At 36.5% G+C, this 21,184-nt stretch overlaps 1 protein-coding gene and 1 long non-coding RNA gene across 11 annotated transcripts in view; one reads left to right on the top strand and one right to left on the bottom strand.

Annotated features, from left to right (window-relative positions):
- The window catches only part of PCLO (piccolo presynaptic cytomatrix protein), a 378,473-nt gene that overhangs the window by 68,129 nt on the left and 289,160 nt on the right, over window positions 1-21,184 (bottom strand). For 8 of the 10 annotated variants that reach the window (XM_068921643.1, XM_068921710.1, XM_009680521.2 and 5 more), the window contains exons 14-18: window positions 16,130-16,180; window positions 15,061-15,191; window positions 13,261-13,287; window positions 7,850-7,943; window positions 1,358-1,429 (exon numbers count right to left, since the gene is read on the bottom strand). In XM_068921643.1, the coding sequence (XP_068777744.1) occupies window positions 1,358-1,429; window positions 7,850-7,943; window positions 13,261-13,287; window positions 15,061-15,191; window positions 16,130-16,180 (375 nt within the window). Of the gene's footprint in view, window positions 1-1,357; window positions 1,430-7,849; window positions 7,944-13,260; window positions 13,288-15,060; window positions 15,192-16,129; window positions 16,181-21,184 lie in introns of those variants that run through there. The other 2 variants (XR_011136587.1, XR_011136588.1) reach the window with 1 other exon arrangement.
- LOC104147714 (uncharacterized) lies at window positions 1,441-10,675 on the top strand. The gene is made up of 3 exons (XR_694948.2): window positions 1,441-4,578; window positions 6,814-6,999; window positions 9,662-10,675. It is a non-coding gene; the product is annotated as an uncharacterized lncRNA (long non-coding RNA).

The following is a 21,184-nucleotide window of genomic DNA, read 5'->3' as shown; positions in this document are numbered from 1 at the left end:
ACCACGATGTGCCACTTTTCTAGGGCAATGTGACTACAGTCACATTCAATGTGACTACAGTCTTCAAAGCCCATTAGCAGCTCTGCTTATGCCTTTGAGACAAATTCCTTACAGCATGATTTGGATATTCCTTATTTGATTTTTTTGCACAAGATTGGATAGTCTTTTCCCTTCCTTTCTCTAGGGTGAACTATTTTCCTATTTAAGTATGAATGATTTAATAAATAAAATATTTCTAGAGGTTGAAAATATTTCAAGTCCAAAGTTTTAATTTTGCTGTGAAAGCAGCTGCTGGAGCATCCGCTTTCCAAATGTCATTAATAATGATGTAAACATCCAGTAAAGCCCTGCATTTAGATAGATATAATGAACTCAGCAAGAATATTGATGCAGTATGCAGGAAATAAGTAATCATGTAGCTGCTTCCTATATATTTATTTTTGTAATTGTTCAAATAGTGACACTGATTGCCCAGTTTTATAGTTAAACAAAAGGGAACTGGAGCTGAATTGAGTGTCTCTTTTGCTAAATTCAAAATTCAGATGCAAGATACTTCAAGTTACTCTGTATATGAACAGTAATTTGAGGAATCCATTTTTTTGGGCATCTGTTTCTAATTATAATACTTTTCAGTAATAACATTTTTAATTACTTACGCATCATGGTTATTGCTGGTAATTCTGTATTGTACATACATATATTTGTTTATTTGCTTTTTAAAGAGAAAACACATTGCTTTCCATGATCACCCATCTCATTTAATTATTAGGGTATTCACAATAAGCCTTACAAGATTTTGCTTTCAATTACTCTTTTGTAGTGTTATTTATTTCACAGGAGTTAAAAATGAGACCTTGAATCATCAAAACCAAAGAGCTAACACTTGAAGTTACTTGTGCATCTGTTGAATTATGGCTTGATGGCGGAATTTAATCTTTTAATCATTTCCATAGACTGATACCTCCTCAGCCTGGCATATAACGTTAAAATAGAGCTTATACATACATTTATCAGTTATAACAAGAACCCCTCACGCAAGCACTGTTATGGCTGTTTCTGTCTTATGATTGGAAAACCATCTTAATTTTCACTGAAATGACATTGTGTTGAGTCCCAAATAAACTAACCTACAGTTCATTGACAGAAAGGGAAGGCAGGTATCCTACATGTCTGAATGAAGGAAATTACAACAACTTGTTATGAACTCAGCAGTAAAACTGTTACAAACTGAAGCTAATACTTAAAGATGTTTTCTCTACTCCTATGACTAGGAAGAAAACAGTCTCCAAATACTAGCATGTAGTTAACCAACACTCTCGCTAGTCAGGGCAGAGAGAAGAGAAAATTAGATACTTACTTCACCCAGAAAGTCATTCGAGGAGAATCTATCATAATCCCAGACGGTCACCTCCAGTGTTTTCTTTTTCAGCTACAATTTAAGTCAAAAGATAATTAACCCCATTGCCATCATAAACTTCCTATCAAGTCTACATAATGGACTCTATTTATTATATCGGCGCACCCTTTCTCATAGTGACAGGCAGGCAGGTTTTGTCCTCCCCTCAACCTTGATCTCAGAAAAAGGAATATGGGGCTATTATTTGATATCAGGACAGAAGGACTTGTATTTGGCACTGTTTGAGGAGTTTCTGTAAGCTGATCTTACCAGCCTGCTTGTCCACCACAACAGTCAAACTGCTTTTTTTTTGTTTGTTTGTTTTCAAAAAGCCCCATTTTTGTATTTTCTGCAGCTTTTCTTACCCTCAGGTCTGATAAGTTGCTTTGTTTACACAGAACTCAGACATTTGCCTAAATTGCATCTGCTTGTGGATTTTGTATACATTGATTTAAAAACCCCATTTGTATAATGTCACCCGTGAAGACCTGGCTTTAACAACCCTGCAAGCTCAGTGCAGTCATTGGGACTCTGCAAGTGGTGCAGACATGTAAGACAAGTTGTACTGTCAGGGATTAGCAGCAGCCATGGAAACCCATTATCTGCAGACCTTGTTAAATATGATAGATGTGTAAACCACTCTTCTTACAGGCTAAAGGAAGAAACAAGTCTTTTTTTATGACAAGATAGCCTGAGACAGAGGAGTCACTGACCAAAGCAGTTGACCTTATAGAAAAGGTTGATCTGAGTGTGATCTGAGGGGTCTGTGGGGACTGATGGCCAAGAAAGGACAAGAGGATTCATTACCGGTGTTGTGTGCCAGGGGCAGAAGTCTCACAAGTGGCTGAAGAGGTAAGAATAAATTAATGTGCCTTGCAAGAGAGAAGAAAGAAAAAGTTCCAGGGATATGGGATATCTGAGAAGTCAGGCTGGGAAGTGGTAAGTGAAAAACTTCCTGGACTCTTCCAAGCATTACTAAGGAAAACAGGACTCTGTTTGCATACTTGGACAAAAAAAGTCAAAACCAGAAATCTTACGCTACAATCAGGGTCAGAAGCAACTTGTCACTCACAGCTTTCACTACCAGCTGGCTGCTTAGGACAGAGGGGCAACAATTGATCCAATCATTGATCAAAATAATAAGCTATCCCATTTAATGTACATGTTACATGTACTCTCAGGAAAACCAGCATTCACTATTTCCTTCCACTGCTGCTTGGTTCAATGGAACACTGATTCAGACAGTTCTTAAGCATTTTAAATTGCATGAAACTGGTAATTTCTTCTTCTTATTATTAGGAATATCTTCTGCTCCCAGCTAGGTTTAGAAAAATGAGCAACTATGCAAAATCAGTTTCTTTAGAAATCATGTTAAAAATCAGCATATCCTGGTAAACCCATACAAAGGGGAATGGTATTATTTTTAGCAGTACAACTTACTCTTTAAGAAGTCAACAACATGATTTGAAAGCTAAGATTTAATAATATGTATTTTAATAACTGAGAACAATTCTTTAATCTTTCTCTTTTTTTAATCCTACTACTCAGGCAATATTTAATACATTCTTCTTAAAAATAACCTACAAAAATTAAGCAAAAAGTTGAACACAGGAAAGATTCCCTTTTGAAAGTTCTTTACAGGATATGTGTAAAGCTGATTTCCTTGACTGAATCAAATCCATTCTCTGCTATTCCAAGACAGTATCAAAATTGCAATGTGGAAAATAATCTGAAAAATGAGTTGGGCAGCCACTGGTTCATGCTACTTTTAGATTCCTGAATGATACGATTTCCTGTTATATTAAATATTTGTGTTTGCATCCTCAAAAAAAGAGAGGAATAGCATGAATACTTCTCAGAAATGTGTTGTCTCAATCTTTGCTATTTTAGAAGGACATGGTCTTGTTCCAAGTGATGACTGTGCAAAGACAGAAAGAAGATCCAGGGAAGGAAAAAAACAAACAGAGATTTGAAGGACTTTTAGTGGCAACTGGAAAATAGATGAGATTTTCAAACAACTGGAACTCTACTTTTCTAGCTTTTTTGCATTAGTATGTATTAGTATAAAACTATGCTAAAAACTTGCAGCACTTAGATTTCTTTGAGATATCTATTTTAAGCCTCTTAGCTTATAAAAGCTTTACTAAACTATTATGACAATGAAAAACCATCAACAAAGCTTTATTAGGCAGGGTGCAAGAAATGAGTTTCAAATAGGAGGAAAATTACTTTTCAGAAGCTGTATATATGTGCTACTATTAAAGGCAAAAAGCCCTTGATCGCTAGTGACTTGAAAACTGGCCTATCTACTTTCACAGCAAAGTAAGGTTCTGCCTCCCATCATCCTATTTTAGCTCATGAAGCCAGAAGTTCTGATCCCCATCAGGGATTTAACTTTCGACAGATTATTTTCTGTCGAACCCACTGCAGTGGGTTTCTGCAAGTGGGCAATGCAGTCACAGGGAAATAAGAAAGTACCCCTAAAAGAAGGAAAGCCATTTGGCCCAGCAGGCCATACAAACACTATGAAAAGCAGTGAAACTTATCTGAGCACAAACCATGTTATGAAAAGAGTGTTTCAGTTTTTGCCTTGTAGGCATGTACTAAAGAAAAAAAAAAAACATAGTAAGGACATGTTATTGCATGTGAACTACAGTTAGCCTTAGGCTGCTGTGGACAAGCATCATTTAAAGAAGATGAAGGAATATGCAGAACCTGCTACTATGGATGATAATTTCCCTTGCTGAAGACGTAATCAATAACACACGAGAGAAGTGTCTATTTTTGCATTTGAATGTTTTAAGTTCACTGTATGTTGTGACTGATGATGCAAGTCTATTTGTAATTAAAAAATGCATCACTTGAAATATTTAATAAATTTTCCTTAAAGAGGTGCATACAGTCCATGACTAGAGTAAAGGCAAAATATTTTAATGCAGTTTTATTTTCTCCTAGGCCTACAGTAAATTCTATAACTACTCCACAGATATTTTAATAGAGTAAGATTGCAAATTTCAGTTTACATATTTGATGGGCAGAAATTAAGGTGTTATATAAGATCATGCAATATACTTATTTGTGTCTAATTCACATTTGTGTTTATATTCACATTTAACATTTTATTGTTCTCATCTCTATATTGCTGTTCCTCAGGACAGGAAGATAAAAAAGACTTTCGAAAGGTAACTTAGGACTCTACATTCTATTGTTCAAGATCTTCAGTAATATATAGGCTTCAATGTCTCACTGACTCTTATGAAGGCTTTTATTACTTTTGGGAATGAGACTTAGGCTCCTCAATCTCTCATGGCTTTTGAAAATATTATTCTTTCTAAATATACTACCTTCAATTTAAGGACATGAAAAAATTTTGCAAGAGCTTTAGCTACACATTTTAGTGATTTATATCTGTTACTTGAGGAAATAACTTTTTCTAGTTTCTGATGAATAAGAAATGGAGGTGAACAAAGCTACACATCATATTGAATGAACTAACCAGCAAAAGAACTTATACCTTTAACCATCTCTCCTAAAATCACTCAAATGCATCATCTCCTACCCAAAGTAGGTAGTTGACTTGAGTTAGCAATTATTATACAATATTTGTACTACGTATACTGGGCCTTCCTCTCAAACTGTAATTACTTGCACTTTATTACTTTAAAAAAAAAAAAACACCTTAAATTGCTAAATTTTCAGAGTTTAGTTTATTTTATCTCCAAATGTCAAAGTAGAATTTGCTACATTAGAAAACTAATCATTCCGACTTTGAAAAACTCTGTTTCATTTCAAAGAGAGAAGTCTTTCTCATAATTATTTTCACTTTAATTTCAGCTAGGTTATGAAACAGAAAAGGAAAATGAAAAATTGTGTAACAAGCCAATGTCTAGACAGTGAAAGGACTATATTAGGAAATATTCATAATACTTATTTGTGGTCAGAAAGCAACCCCCTGCTTTGACGAATGGCAAGGAGATGCTTCTTTTAGGAAATAATATTTATAAAGATTCAGAAGCTTAAATTAGGGAAGGGCTTGTTAACTCTGTACAACTTTGTTCATGATATATTTTTGCCTGTTTGTTGATCAGATCATTTATTCTCAGTCTATCATGACTATTGTGAAATATGTATTCACGAGGTTTGTAAGTGCAAACAATAGCTATGCATGCCTTCAAACTGTAGAATGCACTTATCAGCATGGAATAATGCGCTGATTCAGGCAGGCACTTTATTTTGTATTCTCTAAGCCAGGGCAACAAATTTAATAGGAGAAGAATCATTCACACAGCTATCTAACCACTAGATAAAAGCCATGAAGAGGTGTGGAAGGAAATGCTTTTCCCTGCACATGCTTCCCTCTCTGAGAAGATGACAGAATATATAACATACATGATGCTTGGAAGAAGTGTGCATGCTTACAATCATAAACTCTGTATAAAAATCTCAGAGGAAAGAAAAAGGAGGGATTTTGCAAACTGAAAGCAGAAGTTCAAAGAATTCAATATGTGACATAAAGGCTACATTTCACCAAGCAATGGTCAAAAGAGTGACATCAAAGAAAGATATTAGGAGATTTTCCGACATATATATCTCTATCTATTAAAATCCTAGATTAAGATCATCATCCAATTTAAAATGACCAAACAGTAACTGAATGTCTGATGCCCAAGACTCTTACCTACAGCTGTGTAAAATGTCACAGCAGAATCTGAAAGCATGTTAAGTAACCCGAAGAGTCATTTTTAAGTGGAAAGCTCAGACCACCTTGTTTGGAAATATTAAGACTTATGAACCTTTTCAGTGATGAACCTGATTTAGGGTTTATGTTGCAGCCATACAAACCTCTCAGTCTTATTTCTTAGGCTTATTTCAATGAGCTTCGATTTATGCAAGCTTACAAGAAGCAGCATGTGAAACCCTACTAATCATAACCAGCATCAGAACCCTTACTAACCACAACCACTAAATATAATAGAGTGCCTCTGAATTAATCTGAGGTAGTGACTGTAAAGACCACAGGCTATAGATTAGATGAGCAACCATGCAAGTCCCTCTATGAGAAGGGTTTTGCTCCTTGCAAAAGCCAACATCTTCCTCTACATTGCCCTTGCTGAACAAGAAGAATGAATAACTAACATTTTAAGTTAGGAAGATAATATTGAGGTCTTAGTGTCATGTTGGAGAAGCACCTTAAAGGCACTGAAAAATTTGGTCATTCAATATTCTTGTCACTGCAGCATCTTTTTTGAAGTACGGAAAGATCAGATGGCCTTGAAAAATGAAGTTGAAACTATCAAGAACAAAATACTAAGACAGGCAGAAAGATTAGAAACTGCATGCAGATCCAGTATCCCATAAAATATACTACATAATGTAAACAAAAGGCCTGACCATCATTTTGCCTTTTCACATGGCAGAAAGTCTCTTTAAAAGCCAAATGGAGACCAAGCGGACTGAATTACTACATATTGCCTCAGTTAACACCACAGATGACAATTCTTAGAATTAGAGAGTCACCAAGAAACAGGCAGAGAAGACTTTCATAGACCTCCTGAAGTCTTTCTATAACAAGGAAATTAAATCTCATCTGATATTTTTTTCAGGTAAGTCATATTTCAAGCCAATTAATAAACATTGTTGCTATATGTGAACATGTATCTCTACATTTCATATACGTTTTTGAATAAGAACATTGTAGAACCTGTATTTGGAGGAAACTTGCATGACTTCTACAGCCAAGAATAATGGTTTCTGCATCTGCTTTAGAAACTCATTATGTCTAGATTTATTCCCTCCCTGTATTGCATTACCATTTTTAGAGTTGCCACACATGTACTTGTGACATAATTATGAATGTTAAGGTCCTGGAACTGTCTATCTCCACAAATCTGAGAAATGCCGACAAAAGTATGAATCTCAGGCCACAAGCTTGTGATCAAATTGATGGGTCATGTGCTTCCTGTGGAACACAGTTAGGGAAGAGGAGAAAAAGTGAATAGTGATCAACCTCCCTCAAAACAACTCACTGTTTGTCTGATACACTTATATTGAATGCACTTGTAAAATTACTAACAATACAACAATATTGATCCTGCAGAAATAATACCATTCTCATTGTATGTTTTCCTATTGTATCTGTGTGTATAGAATTTGATGCGTGTGTAAAAGGTGATGCGCTGCATGGGCCTGAGCAAGGAAATTCACACTTGGTGCCTTCTGAACTATCCCCCATCCCCACAAATTACCACTTTATGAGCAAAAGGGACAAGAAAAGAGTATTGATATAGTGACCGCTATCAAAGCCAAAGACACAATTCCAAATTTTCCCTAAATTTGGCAAGGGTTCACAGGGGTTCACAGAATTGCCAGAACCACTGCTCCCACCACAGTGGCCACTGCAGACCATACAAATAAAGCAGCCAACCACAAGGAGTAGTACTAACAGTCACACACCTGCTCCATGGAGATATTTTTATAAATGACTGTCTGATTCCACTCGGGATTCAAGCTCTTCTGCACGTATTTAGTCCTCCGCTTGTACTCAGCACTGAATTTGAACAAAGGAAGGAAACATTACATTAATGATCTTTTGTTTCTTTCAGCTCTAATGCAAAAAAAAGGTGGGGGAGGGAGGAGAACTCCTTTCCCCAGTTCGGCAACAGCTCAGGATTACAAGAGGACAAAGATAGCCTGCGGGTTTCTTTATTACATTTAGTATGCTTTCCTGACATGATCTTTTAAAATATCCTCCTCTGACTCTTCAGCAGGCCGTCTCTGCCTACTGTTGTTTCAAGCTAAAGCACCAGTAGCACATACACACACGTTCTGTTTTTGCACTGAAGGAGTCGTGCTCTGATTATAAGAGAAAGTGATAATGCACTGATTTGTGTTCCAAGACAGTTCTATTAGCACACTGGGGTAGCATGAATCCATTATATTTATAGTTTACATTCTGTGATTATAGCAGTCTCATCTCACAAGAATGTTTAATGAAGGCCATACGGTAACTAATACCCTCTCAATGATAGCACTAATTTCTTATTGATCCTCTTCTTTGGATCTGCCTCTAACTGTACTGGAAAGAAACATAAAAGTGCACCAAGCTTATGATTGTTTTTAGCAACAGCCAAGAATAAAATGTTTGGCTGGACAATCTATTTTTAAAAAAGAATTGGTAGAGCATTCTATGATAGTCTGCACTTCCTGAATATGGGGAAAGCAATACACTAACCTTTAATAGAATATGGATCCATCTAGCACTGTGAGCTTTGATGTCAGATTTGCTTCCATTCCAATTTTAATTTAATATAAATTTTAATGGAGATCATGAAAAGGTTGGGTAGGAGAACATGAAAAGCTTTTAATACTTTGAAAAGCCAGCAGATGAAAAGATTCTTTTTTTGCCACTCTGCAAGTTAACTGCCCTTATACTTCTGCTCAAACTTCCCATACACTGAAAAACTTACATGTTACAACTGTTACTAAACTAAATGTGCTCAGGACTGTTCTTTACCACTCAGGCCAAATGCCACAGTATGACCAGTATCTACCCCACTAAATTCTGTTATGCTGCCTCTGCATGAACATTTGGCAGCGTGCTCTTCTCCTGATTGTCTCTCTTCTGACTGAGCTTGAACTGTGAATACTGAACTGTGTTTGGGTTTGCACTGTAGCATGGCCTCAGCGCTAATGAACAAGATTCCTCTCATATTAAACTAAAGCAGAAAATGCTCTCCAGGGTCTCATTTATTCAACCCAACCACTAATGGTGTATAGCACATGGTACCAGATTGGTGCTAGTCTGAATTAAAGCTGCCCGAAAGGCATATATTCTCTATTTTGAGCCTTCAGCACCAGTGATTTCAGTCTACAAACTCAATCCTGTTGTGCAGTGCCACCTTCTAATGATTCTGGAGTGTGTGGTGGCCTTATTCTTCAAAAAGGGGTGGCCACATCAAAGCCCCTACTAGACAGCTTGTTACTTCCCAAAGCGGGCCTATGAACTGTTTGGGAGAATGGTAGCTGAGCTGGGCAAAAACCATGGCTAGCCCTGGGCTAAAAATTTAACAATACTGGTGACTGAGTTCCAGCTTCCAGGACTATTCTTGGGTACTGTTTATTTTATTAGTACACTCTACGAGGTTTGAGGTTTCGTTTGAGGGGGAGGAGCGCTCTCAACTGTTTTGATAAGAATTTTGAAATTGTAAAGGAAACACACTGCAGGTTAATATTTTCTTTTGTTTTTCTCTCTTTTTTAATTCTTAGGGGGCTGTCTTACTTTGTATGTCTACAGAATTACAGCCTTGGACATGGTGGTTAACCCACCAAACACTCCACAAGTGTTCCCACTAAAATTAACAGTATTGCTTATGTAATGAAGCACTCCTCAACACACTGCTACAAGAATTAAAACACAATTTAAATCATTATTTTGGCTGGTTCTGGAGATTAAGTTTCCTTTATCTATCTATCTGTTTTACATTAATCAATACATTACAAAACTGACCCAAAAAACCCAAATAACAAACCTACTATATTTCAGAAATTCTATCTTTTACATAGCATACATTTTAAATTACTTAAATGGTTGTATTGATTGGAGAGTGTCCATGCAACTCAACAAACTTAAATTAATTTTCTGAAGTTCATGTAATATTTCAGAAACTACTTAGAAAATATGTAGGAAGTTATGCCACCTAGTTCATTCTTTCGCCAAAATGTCACTGCTCCTGACTGTATTCTTGCTAATGTATCTTCAGAACTAATTATTTCAGAAGTAATTACCTGCCTTTATAGCTCTGTTCCATTATCCAATGGGCCAGCATTTATTGAAAATGTTGGTTCAGAAGGGGAGAGGAGATGCTATACTCACTTTATGGAAGGATTTGAAAGTTTATACAATCAAGCTATTGCGTACCAACGCAAGCTGGGCACAATGGACCTACCAGGAGGACCTGCTACTTATCTTAAAGCTCACTAAGTAATTGAACTGTGTGCCAGGCAGATGCTGTAAAGAATAACCATCCTCAGTAGACTACTGAGCCACTACAACTATAATATGAGAGCCACAGTCCTGAAGCGGACACAGCATCAGCTTTATAAACCTGGTATGTCAAGAAATCTATAAAATGTCACATATATCGACATTATGATAGTGGGAATGCATTGTGAAAGGCAAGCAATGGCTCTGCTTGTGGGACTGCTCTGAATAGTGTTTTTTAAGTTAGCATAGCAAGAAGGCTTCTAGAATTTAGCATCTAAATGAAGCATCTAGATATGATCAGGCATGAAGAATAATAAACTTTATTGACATTTCCATACTGAAAGCTAGAGCTGACTGAAATTTTTCATTCAACCTAAAAGCATTTTTCTTTCTCTTAATTTTTCATTTAAAAAAATATTCTTTTCCATTTTGGATGTTTTTTACTTTCAGCAAATCATTCAAAACATACTTATGTAGTACAAATACCCATTTTTGCATGAAAAATAGATAGCTATATGCATAAGTTGATTTTTTTTACTTTCTTTTTTAAAGAGAGAAATCTCCAATTTTTAGGCAAGTGCCACTTCATTTTCACACAGTTATTACAAAAAAAAAAAAAAAAAAAAGATAGAAGTCTTGGCTTATGTATCTCTCCAATGATATCATACCAGAGCTGCAGAAAAATGTACAACTCAGAGGAGTTCTGCTCAAGGTAATAAAATATTTTTCCTTGCAATGAAAAGAAAATAAGTCCTTTTTTTTTTTTGGGGGGGGGGGGGGGGGTTGTCAAGCTGTCAATGCTGAATGATCTTGTCTAATGCAAAAGGACTTGCAGCTCTTCCTGCTCTTACTTTTCGCTCATAGTCATTCTTTGCAGTTACATTTATTTTCTTGAAAAAATATTATACTGCTGGTTTCCATTTATTGAAAAATGGGGTTTGTAAAACATAGCATCTATCCATCTCTGTTTATGAGAAGAAAGCAGCAGCTCTCCACAAAGCAGTCAGTTCTGCTGGCAAAGGAGTACAGTGGTATCTTTCAGGAAACTTGTATTTTTTTCTTATACTTTAGTAAGAGAGAGATGGATGAGAATCTAGGCGGAGCAAAGGCACATTAAGAAGAAACTTACCCAAAGTTATTTTTTGCAAGCAAAGCTGAAATTAAAAATTTAAATATTTTAAGCTCTCTGTGGCATTCTTCTCCCACTCTGAAGCTTGAAAGGCACCCTGCCATCACTCTAAATCTTCCTGAGAAATCACTTACCCACTCGGAGCAAGGTGACATTGGCAAGTGACAGCAGGGTTGAAGGCATCTCTCTCTGGCCTCACAAATACTCCTCAAAAGAATCTGATCAACTACTACTGAAATATTAACTTACCTAGACTTCTCCTGCACCCAGGATAACTCATTTACTTCTTACATTAATGAAGCTGCTGTAGTAATATACAACTTGGACTGCTAAATGTCCACTGACCTATTGTGTTAAGGAAATAATACACCTTCTGTTTGAAGAAAGTATGAAAGGTCCTGCTATGCACTCATAGCATGACATTCCCCTTCCTGTCCTCAATTTGTTTTTGCAATATTACGACTTTATCACCTTTTCAAAGTTTCTGATTCTTTCTGGAGATATGCGAGAAGGTGATTCATGCAGTGTTGAGTTGCAGAGCTGGCAGAGACAAAGGTTAAATGGGCTGTTAACACTGTAACTCTGGAATATTTCCAGTGAAGTCCACGGAGTAGAGGGAAGCAGGAGACCTTGGCCACATCTAAGGCAGCCCAGACCCAGACTAAGCTGGATGACAGGCCAAGGTCTTTAAAAGTCTGAAGGGAAAGATCTGGCAAATACATTAAGTCTATCCTACTGGTACACATACTCCTCTGGGCTGTGATTGGTAATGCTCTGTTAAAATACATTCATTAAAGCTAATCTTTACCTAGTATGAAATAATTCATACTGGAAATTCGTAAAATATGCCGTGTGTGAGGAGATGGAAACTGCACTACTCTTTATCATTTCTCTGTGCTTCTCAAATTATATTTGTAGATACATAATACAACTGAAAGTACAATGAAAAAAGGATAGAATAACCACATGTAAAATGTGGCATTTAAACACATTCATTAAATCCTTTTATTAATGATGAAAAGGCTGATGTTAGAACAGATATGTTTATTAAAATGCCATCTGTTGACTTGTTTGATAAGGCTTCTCTTTTTAAAGAAGTGCAGAATTATAGACCTTAAATTCTATTACTGTGTACTTAGCCTGGGTTGATACCAGCATTTCTCTAGAACAGAATTTTGCCTTATGTTTCCAGGGCAGCACAAACAAAGCACAAGTAATTCTAGTAACTACAAATGAAACTTTGTTTACATTAAATGGCCTTTTATATAATCAATCAGCTTAAATTCATCTAGGTGATTATCTAGAATGCTACTTAGTTTTAATGCCAGGATGCTGTGCAAGTTGTAGAGAGAAAAATACTCTGGCTCACTTCCAGACAAAGCCTGTCTCTCCTGGCATCATTCAAAATCATGAGACCAGTTCGCAGACAATTACTCTGCCATAATTTTAGTGAGTGACGACTGATTTTAGATGTCTCTTACTGAACTAAATTCTTCTAGATTTCAAAAAAAGTTCTCTTTGGTCTTTGGAGATTGGGCCTAGAATATTACTGCATCAAGGAATGCTAGCTATTTTTTCCCAATCCCTTCTGACCTCGAAATGGGAGGTACTAAAGGATGATCAGCAAAGTCATGCCACAATTATATGTCATCAAAACTCAAGAGAAATCTATAGTTCAATGCATAGGTTTATCATAACATCCTGCATGCATACAAAAACAAAAGAATGAAATTGAAAGATAGCACACTCTACCTTGCATTTTGGACAACCATGACTTGTCTGAGTACCCCCAGCATTAAATAGAGTTAGGAACACAGAGGAAGCAGCATAAGAAAAAATGAGAAGAGATAGAGATGAAAGAAAACATGAATAGTAGGTAGTTCCTAGTACCAGAATCAAAGGAAAGAGAAGCATTAGAAAGAATAAGCAACCTAATATGGATTGAAGTACAGATAAAAGCTATTTAATGAGTTTCTGGTTTCTAATACAAGTTTTGCACTTTTGGGAAACTCTTCATTATTCCCTAAAACACCAAGTTACATGTGAAACAAGAACACTGACATATTTTAAATGAACACAAACAAAAATAAAATCCAAATTCTTCATAATTTAGCCCCAAACTTGAACTTATATTTGGATCTGGCTTAGAACTCTGCAGGATGAACATACCTGTAGTTCAAGGGCTCATTTCTACATCAGTAAACGTACCTTGATTGGTTTGATCAAGTACTTGAGTAAGTATTCAACAAGACTCTTAATTGCACAAAAAAAGCCTCCAGATTTTTAATACTTGAATGTGTTATCCGTCCACCATGAAGTGTCTTTTTAGAGCATATCCTAGCCTGTTCCCATTACATGCAGTGACAGCTTTGGAACCAGTGCCACTGAACAATATGGAATCCTGTGCAACTTGAATTAGCAAGTTCTAATGCCAATAAAACCACATGCTTTTAGTTGTCCCATTCATGCGCTCTTGGGTGTGCTTGTCTCTATACCACTTCCTGAACTGTGACCATAGCATTCACTTTCCTGCTACCTTAAATAAGGTCAAAAATACAATTTTTTTTAAATAACACAGCCCAAGTCTAAGAATCTTGTAGCATGAGCGTGATTACACATACAGAAAAATTTGCCAGAATTTGTCTTTGCAAACTAAGGTCTGATCCATGAGCTTAACTTTAGATACATCTATCGTGTCACTGAAGTCAGCAGAATTATTATACCTATGTGTATAGTTATGCATATGTATACATCCTGCAACTTCAGAGCAAAAAAGAGCTACAAAATCACTAATATAGAAGCACATTTTTAAAGGAACGCTGCTGAGCTATTTGTTATTATCATCAGAGCCTAAAAAGAAATGGTCTGTGGAAAAAAAAAGATTAGTGATTTGTTTAGTCTCTAAATACAAAATTACCAGAATTACTAAAATCACACCTTAGCTTTTAGCACTTAAAAAAATAAAATAAAAAAAATCCCATGGAATGAATGTTTTCTGGCTAATATTTCTGACCTTTAATATCATCCTCTAACCTTAAATCAAACTCGGCTCCTGTTGTGCACATTTGCAAATCTATCCCAAATTCAGAATGTCCAAGTGAAAGCAATAACTCCATGTTAACCCTAACTTGCAGCTTCCTGTACTATAGCGTCACAGGACAACTCATTATGAGCCCCAGAATGCAGGCAATTCAATACAAATTAAAGAAAGATTTCTAAAAAGAACTTTGGAGTGCATACATTTGGTACATTTCAGCAAACTCTGTCATTCTCTCAATATAAGTTTTTGCATGCACTACAATTTTAAAATAGGAAGATTAAAAAAAACAAGAAATCTAACAGATATGATCCTGATGCCTCTGAACTAACAAAATATGTACTTCCTCCTGAGAATAGGATCCAGCTCTTAATTTTGAATAACTCATTAAAAATTCACCATGCCATCATTTTTCCTGATCTTGTACCCACATTTTCTATAGCAATAACTGTCTTTTCTGTTTATTAGCAACAGGTAACAAACAAAAAAAGAAATGAAATTTCTCCTGCACTTACCCTCTCCCTGGCAGAAGATAAACTTTAACAAAAGGGTCAGAATAGCCATTGTTGTCTCTGGGAGCAAGGTTTCTTGCCTGAAGGATGTGGATGATAAGATTGCCAAGGTGTTTGTCATAGCTGATTTGAAGCTAGAGAAGGCAGTAAAACACAGTAAGATTTTTATTTTTAAACAGTATTTCCTAAATGTTTCAACTTCTCTCCAAATCCTTTGCATAAAATGAGGTTTAGATCTTTACTTTTGCGTGGAAATAACTACATCCTAGAAGTTTCTCTGTCTTCCCAACGACTATAATGGGAGGCTAGAGATGACTATGTTGGATACTCAAAGGAATTATTATTTCAAATTCTACAGGTATTGTTAAAAAAGAAGCACACAGTCATATTTGTCTCTTCCAGTGAAGGAAAAGCAGATGAAATTCAAGCACTTGACATTCTGCCGTGCAACAGCCAGCTAACTAGGTAGGAATTACACAACTCTGACTACCTGCAGCGCAAGCCTTGGAAGGATGTTGTAGTAGTATGGAAGTACCCTTAGTATCAGTAAAAGAAGGAGGGATGAACTAAGAAAGTGAAGGAGAGAAATCTATAAAAAATTAGGCTTCTTTTGTTCTGCTGCTCACAGTTCCACTGTTTAAAAAATATATATATATATATAGAGATAATCACAAATTTGACATTGCATGGAAACGAGACTACATTGCACCACAAGAAACCCACAGCGGTCTTTGTTTAAATGTAGGGAGTCTCAGAATTTCAGAGGTAAGCCACAGTAAGTGCCTAAAGGCTAAAGATTAGAATGAAATTCACTGTATTTTTAGCTCTTTCAGGAACAGTTGTATTTTCTGTTCTTCTGTTTGTATTTCATATGTGGACATTAAAGATAAACGTGAAAAATCTAGCACTGACTTACACCTCATGTCATTTCACTTTCACAATGACACTTCAAGGGGTTGAAGTTAAACAAGAAATCACTTAATGGAGATTGTTTTCAGAGAACTTATTCAACAGGAAAACAGCCAGTTTACATAGCATACAACAGTTTACATAGCAATAATTACATATTTACCTGAATTTCTCCAGTGATTGGATGGGAAGCAGACTTTATAGCTTCAGTGGGCTGCCAGATTAAAATACATAAATAAATATACAGGCACATACTCAGAAATACACATATGCATCTTGGAAATAATAGATTATCAAAGTTAACATTTTTAAAGAGGTGTTGTTTACACTGCCATACTACCATTTATTTTTCCAAAATGATTTCATTGTCTCCAGTGTGTACATTCAATAATAGTAATTATGCTATTTTAATAACACTTAAAGACTCCACTCCAGTCATTTTTCTAGGCCTCACACAAGTACAGAATCAGGCAAGCTGGCCATCAAGGTCTTTACAGTCTCGGCACATTGGTCACACAGGGAGACTTGGGGAGAAAGAGAGACAGCATTATCCTAGTCTTGGAAAACTGAACGTTGCAAAGAGAAACCAAATAACAGGTCAAACACAACAGAGGCATATTTCTATAGAACAGCATGGGTTAGAATAGTTCAAATCAAGTTCAGGTGAGTGTGGGTAGAAAGAGTGGAAAGAATAACACTAAAGACAGGTGAGAATTGGATAGGTGAAAACAGGTGAGAAGTGGATATCATAATTCCACACCAACTTATTATAATACCTTTTGCTTTATTCCATGTTCTCTGATAATCAATTCAACTACATCATTTCATCTTCAAATCCCTCCACAGTTTTTCTATCTACTATGACATGAAATTTAAGCTTTATGTCCTCCCCATTACAACTCTGTAAAATCTTGCCTGTTCCTGCCTATTCTCTATTTTTGAGCTTCTATAGATTGCTGACAAAAGCAATAAATTCCTCAGAGTGTGTCTTTTTATTTCTTTTTTATTTTCCCTATTTTTGTTAGTAGTTGAAGCAAAATTTCATCATTTCCTTCAAATCCTAGACTCTCAACAAAAGGCTGTTCTGTTAAACGGTGGTATCCTTAAGCCACCCTGGACCTACTTCTACTCTGCAAGTTATCAGTCAAGCAAGAAAGCTCTCCAGTTCTGTAGCAGGATTTGAATATTTTTGCATTCTCTCCACATGTGCTTCCTTCAGTTGATACAGCAGAAAAAGGAGGCAAACAAGGACAAACTTACTGGTCTCTGAAGACCAATTTAGAAATCATCTTCTCCTACTTTTCCAGATGTGAACAGCAACTTGACAGACTATTCTCGGCCATTAGGATTTCTTGCACTTTCTGAGAATAGTAAAAAACTATCTGTCTGTTTTGTGGCCCCCAGCAATCTTATAGATTTTCTCAGGGTGACGGATGATAATTTTTCTAAATTAGGCCAGTATGGGACCTGCATCTCCTCGATGAAAGCACATTGAATCACCGTGGCATACGACCCATTCTAGGCTCGCTATGAAGATATGTTCCCTTAGTCACTCAGATCTGAGAAGAACCACAACTAATCAGAAAAATCCTAGCCAAATACTCATGCAGCAGAAAACAAGAGAGACAAACAGTCAAAACCTGCCTGTTATTCATCTGAATGTCCCTGAAGCCAGACTGCCTCCTCAAAGTCTAAGTTACGCAACAATATGCCTAGATGAGGCAAATTTCATACTCCCTGCCTATACTTACATTTACTGTCCTGTGTGGCCTTATTTTTGTTTGTTTGTTTCACATGCTTCATCTTGCCTTCCAGTTGTACTTCTTTAAGAATAATAGCTTTTTCATAAAAAAAATGTTGATTTTGCTGAAACTGTATATGTCTTTCAAAAGTAATTCCAGTGGAAATTTTTTACATTAGCTTTTTTTTGGTGCCCTACAAATCCTGTAAAGAAGCATAACTAATCTAAAAGCTCAAGAACATCACTAGACCACAGATAGTCCATAAAATGTTCTGGATCCTAAATGATTTGTGTAACATACATATTGACAGCAAACAATTCCTAAAACCTATTTGGTCCTTGAAAAAGAACGTTTAAAGAGAGAACTTCACTCCTTTTGCCAGAGACAGTGAGCTATCTGAATATCACGCAAACCCTCCAAGTAGGACTTACATGGTTTACCTTTCTCATACTTTACCTCTACAAAGGGATTATATTGTTCGTTAACAGTTCAGACCTCAGTCTACACTAGCACTGCCAATGCCAATGCTACAAAATAACAGCAAGTGAGCTGTACCGTGTCCAGAAAATAACTGTGAGATATTCTAAAAGGTCTAATATTTCACAACTCTGAATGGCAAAAAATAATTTGTCTGGTTAACCCCAAATATCGTGTAATATAGAATGTCTCTTCTGTCAAGTGATGTTGTAGGAGTTCAGACAACAGGAAGAGGGCACAGTGAACTTGTGTTGGGACTTGCAAAGGTAATTAAAGTGGAGTTACCCCTTAACTGTGCAGGTATTTTGCCTTTCTCTATATGCCTGCAAAAATATATGTGCATTTTTAAGTCCAGTCATTTCTACAGCATCATTAAATCTCTGTATTCATTTATAAGGCTGTGCTCCAGTGTGTTAAACAGTTTGTGTCCTCTCTGATGTCAGCTGATTTAACACTGACCAAGAAGAACTACCCACACCTGTCAAAGAAACAAGAACAATTTAGCCTGCAAAGGACCTCTGGAGGTCATCCGGTATAACCCACAGCTCACAACAGGGCCAATTTTGAAGTTGGATCTGGATTTAAAGGCAGACATAAAATTAAGTATCTTCATGAATCAGGGTGTCGGTGAGGATTAATCTGAAAATAAGAAAAAATAGTTCTCTTCTGGCTTCCCTAGGAGCTAGGGGATCTAAGGGTTTAGAAGAACAGCCCATTTTTCTTCAATACGTAAAGACTATCAAAGGTTTCTAGAGCACATTTAGTATCCATCAGGTAAATGCAAGATTGTTCTACAGTCCAGTTTACATTAGTAAGGCAACAGGTTTGGACATTATACAGCCTGATCACAGCTCCCAAAGGTTAACTCTCTTCTGTGATGAAAAAATTAATTTCTTCTGATGTTCCCCACTTCTTCACCTCCTCAATATAATATCTGGTGCTCTGCAATGCTCTGTCACCACTGCTGACAAGGGCTGTCAGTGGCACGATGGGGAACTCTCTTAATGCCAGGATCCATGCTCCATCACTCTCCATGGCAATGGGACAAAGCATTCGATATGACAGTCTTCACCGTAGAACATCAAAAAGTCTCCCACAACATTTTTGGAGTGTACATTCTATACAAAAAGCTTGAAAAAGAGGATTTTTACTGGCTAAAAATACGAGGCAGTTAGATTAGTTGGATATTTAGTCTGTCATGAAACTCTGACGAATGTAAAGAATCAGTGTTGCAGCCTGACTAGAAGTGCTGTCAGACCAAGACGGAGAGGCTTTTGAGAAAGAAGAGAAAGCAACTGCTCATCCTAAGAGATCTCAACAGCATTATAAACTTGGCATGGCGTCAAGGAACAGAAATCGCACAAGCCAAGAGCAGCTATGTTTTTTAAGAAAGGAATGCCTCTCATTATGATTTTCAGAAATAAACAAAGGATGCTTTAAATATTTACCTGATTAATTTTGACTTTTGCATCTCATATAGGAAGGCATTAATTGTAATATAATTGCTTCAGTATAATTGTTTTAGAAGCCTCCAGATGAATTTTCACATAAAAATTACTAAATCTTCTATGAACAGGAAGTGTAATTTATGCATCTTACAGTAGGTGACCTGCTACAGAGCCTAAGCTGGGAACCTACTCTTCTGAGATGGACAGAGAGAGGCACCTCTCCAGGATAATACTGTACAGCAGTGCTTTCTGGATCTTGAGTCACTATTCAGGTAATTTAGGAGCACAATTCCTCTAACCAAAAAGGAACAACTTCAGTAAAGATACTCACATCTGTGCTAAGAAACCTGTACTTTCCTTCATACACAGCACATGGACTTTGACGGCAGAATTCATCCAGTCTCATGATAGGTGCAGTAAATCCAGGCATGTGGATTTAAGGTGTGCCTCATAGGTCTGAATTAGTTCAAAAAACAGACTATGGGAATTCTGGCCAGACAGAACTACTATCCTAAACAAATCGATCAATAAATATCTTTATGTTTTCTGCTGAATTGCTGGGGGAGGAGGATTGTTGCATTTCCCCTCACACAAAAGATACATAAGCATATTGAAAAGCTATGTGAAATGATGTACTTTTTGAGCAGGCACCATTTTCTATTTTTCACTTGTACCTAACACGACCACAGTTCAAGTCGTAATCAGCTTCAACCGCACAGAAGTACAAAAACAACAATAATGTGGTGGGAATCCACTCGTGACTGGGTTCTTTTAAACTCTTGAGACTCAGGAAGGAATAAAGATACAGATAAAAAGATAGTTGGGAAGTGTATTGTTTTACAATGTGAAACCTTGCTTCTAATAGTAAGACAGTGAGAGGCTGAGTATTCAGGGTAGTCATTTAAGAAAAATCCAAATTTTCCATCTTGCAAATTGTACTAGCAAATACAGTCTTTGCAAGACTGATTTTTATTTTAGGTGGGGGTTTTTTGGGTGAAAATGTAAAAATATAATAGGTGACCTTATGACCCAGTTTTCACTGTGGGGGAAAAAAAAAAAGGCTACTAAATTCCCATCCTGCCCTCACCAAGTATGTAGGTGGATGCACAATGAGGAAGAAGTTCAGCTGAGAAATGGACAGAAAGTGGCAAGGGAAATGTGAAACTATGGTTAACACGTTCACAGGAGTTAGTGAGAAAATATTGACATTTTGGTGGTAAATTTATTTTTCGCTCTTCTGGCTTTCAGAGAAACACTCAATACTGCTACGATTTTTCATGGCTTCTAGCACTTCAATAGTAGCTTAGTATAGAGGGGTAAATCCCAGTTTTTACTAATACCAGCTTTTTCTGTGTAATTAGTACCTCATCCATCATGTAGCGCATAGTTCAAAAAGCAATAAAAACAAAGAATGAAAAGAGAATTTATTTCATTTTAGAAGAATAGCATTAAGCTCAAGGAATCTATTTTCAAAGAGGGGCGAATCTTGTATGACCTTGGATAAATCACATAATCTCCTTTTGTTGCTTCTAAATTGTATAACTTAACAGT

Source organism: Struthio camelus, chromosome 1 (genome assembly GCF_040807025.1).
Source record: "Struthio camelus isolate bStrCam1 chromosome 1, bStrCam1.hap1, whole genome shotgun sequence".
NCBI lineage: Eukaryota > Metazoa > Chordata > Aves > Struthioniformes > Struthionidae > Struthio > Struthio camelus.
This window is presented reverse-complemented; position numbering and strand designations above follow the sequence as displayed.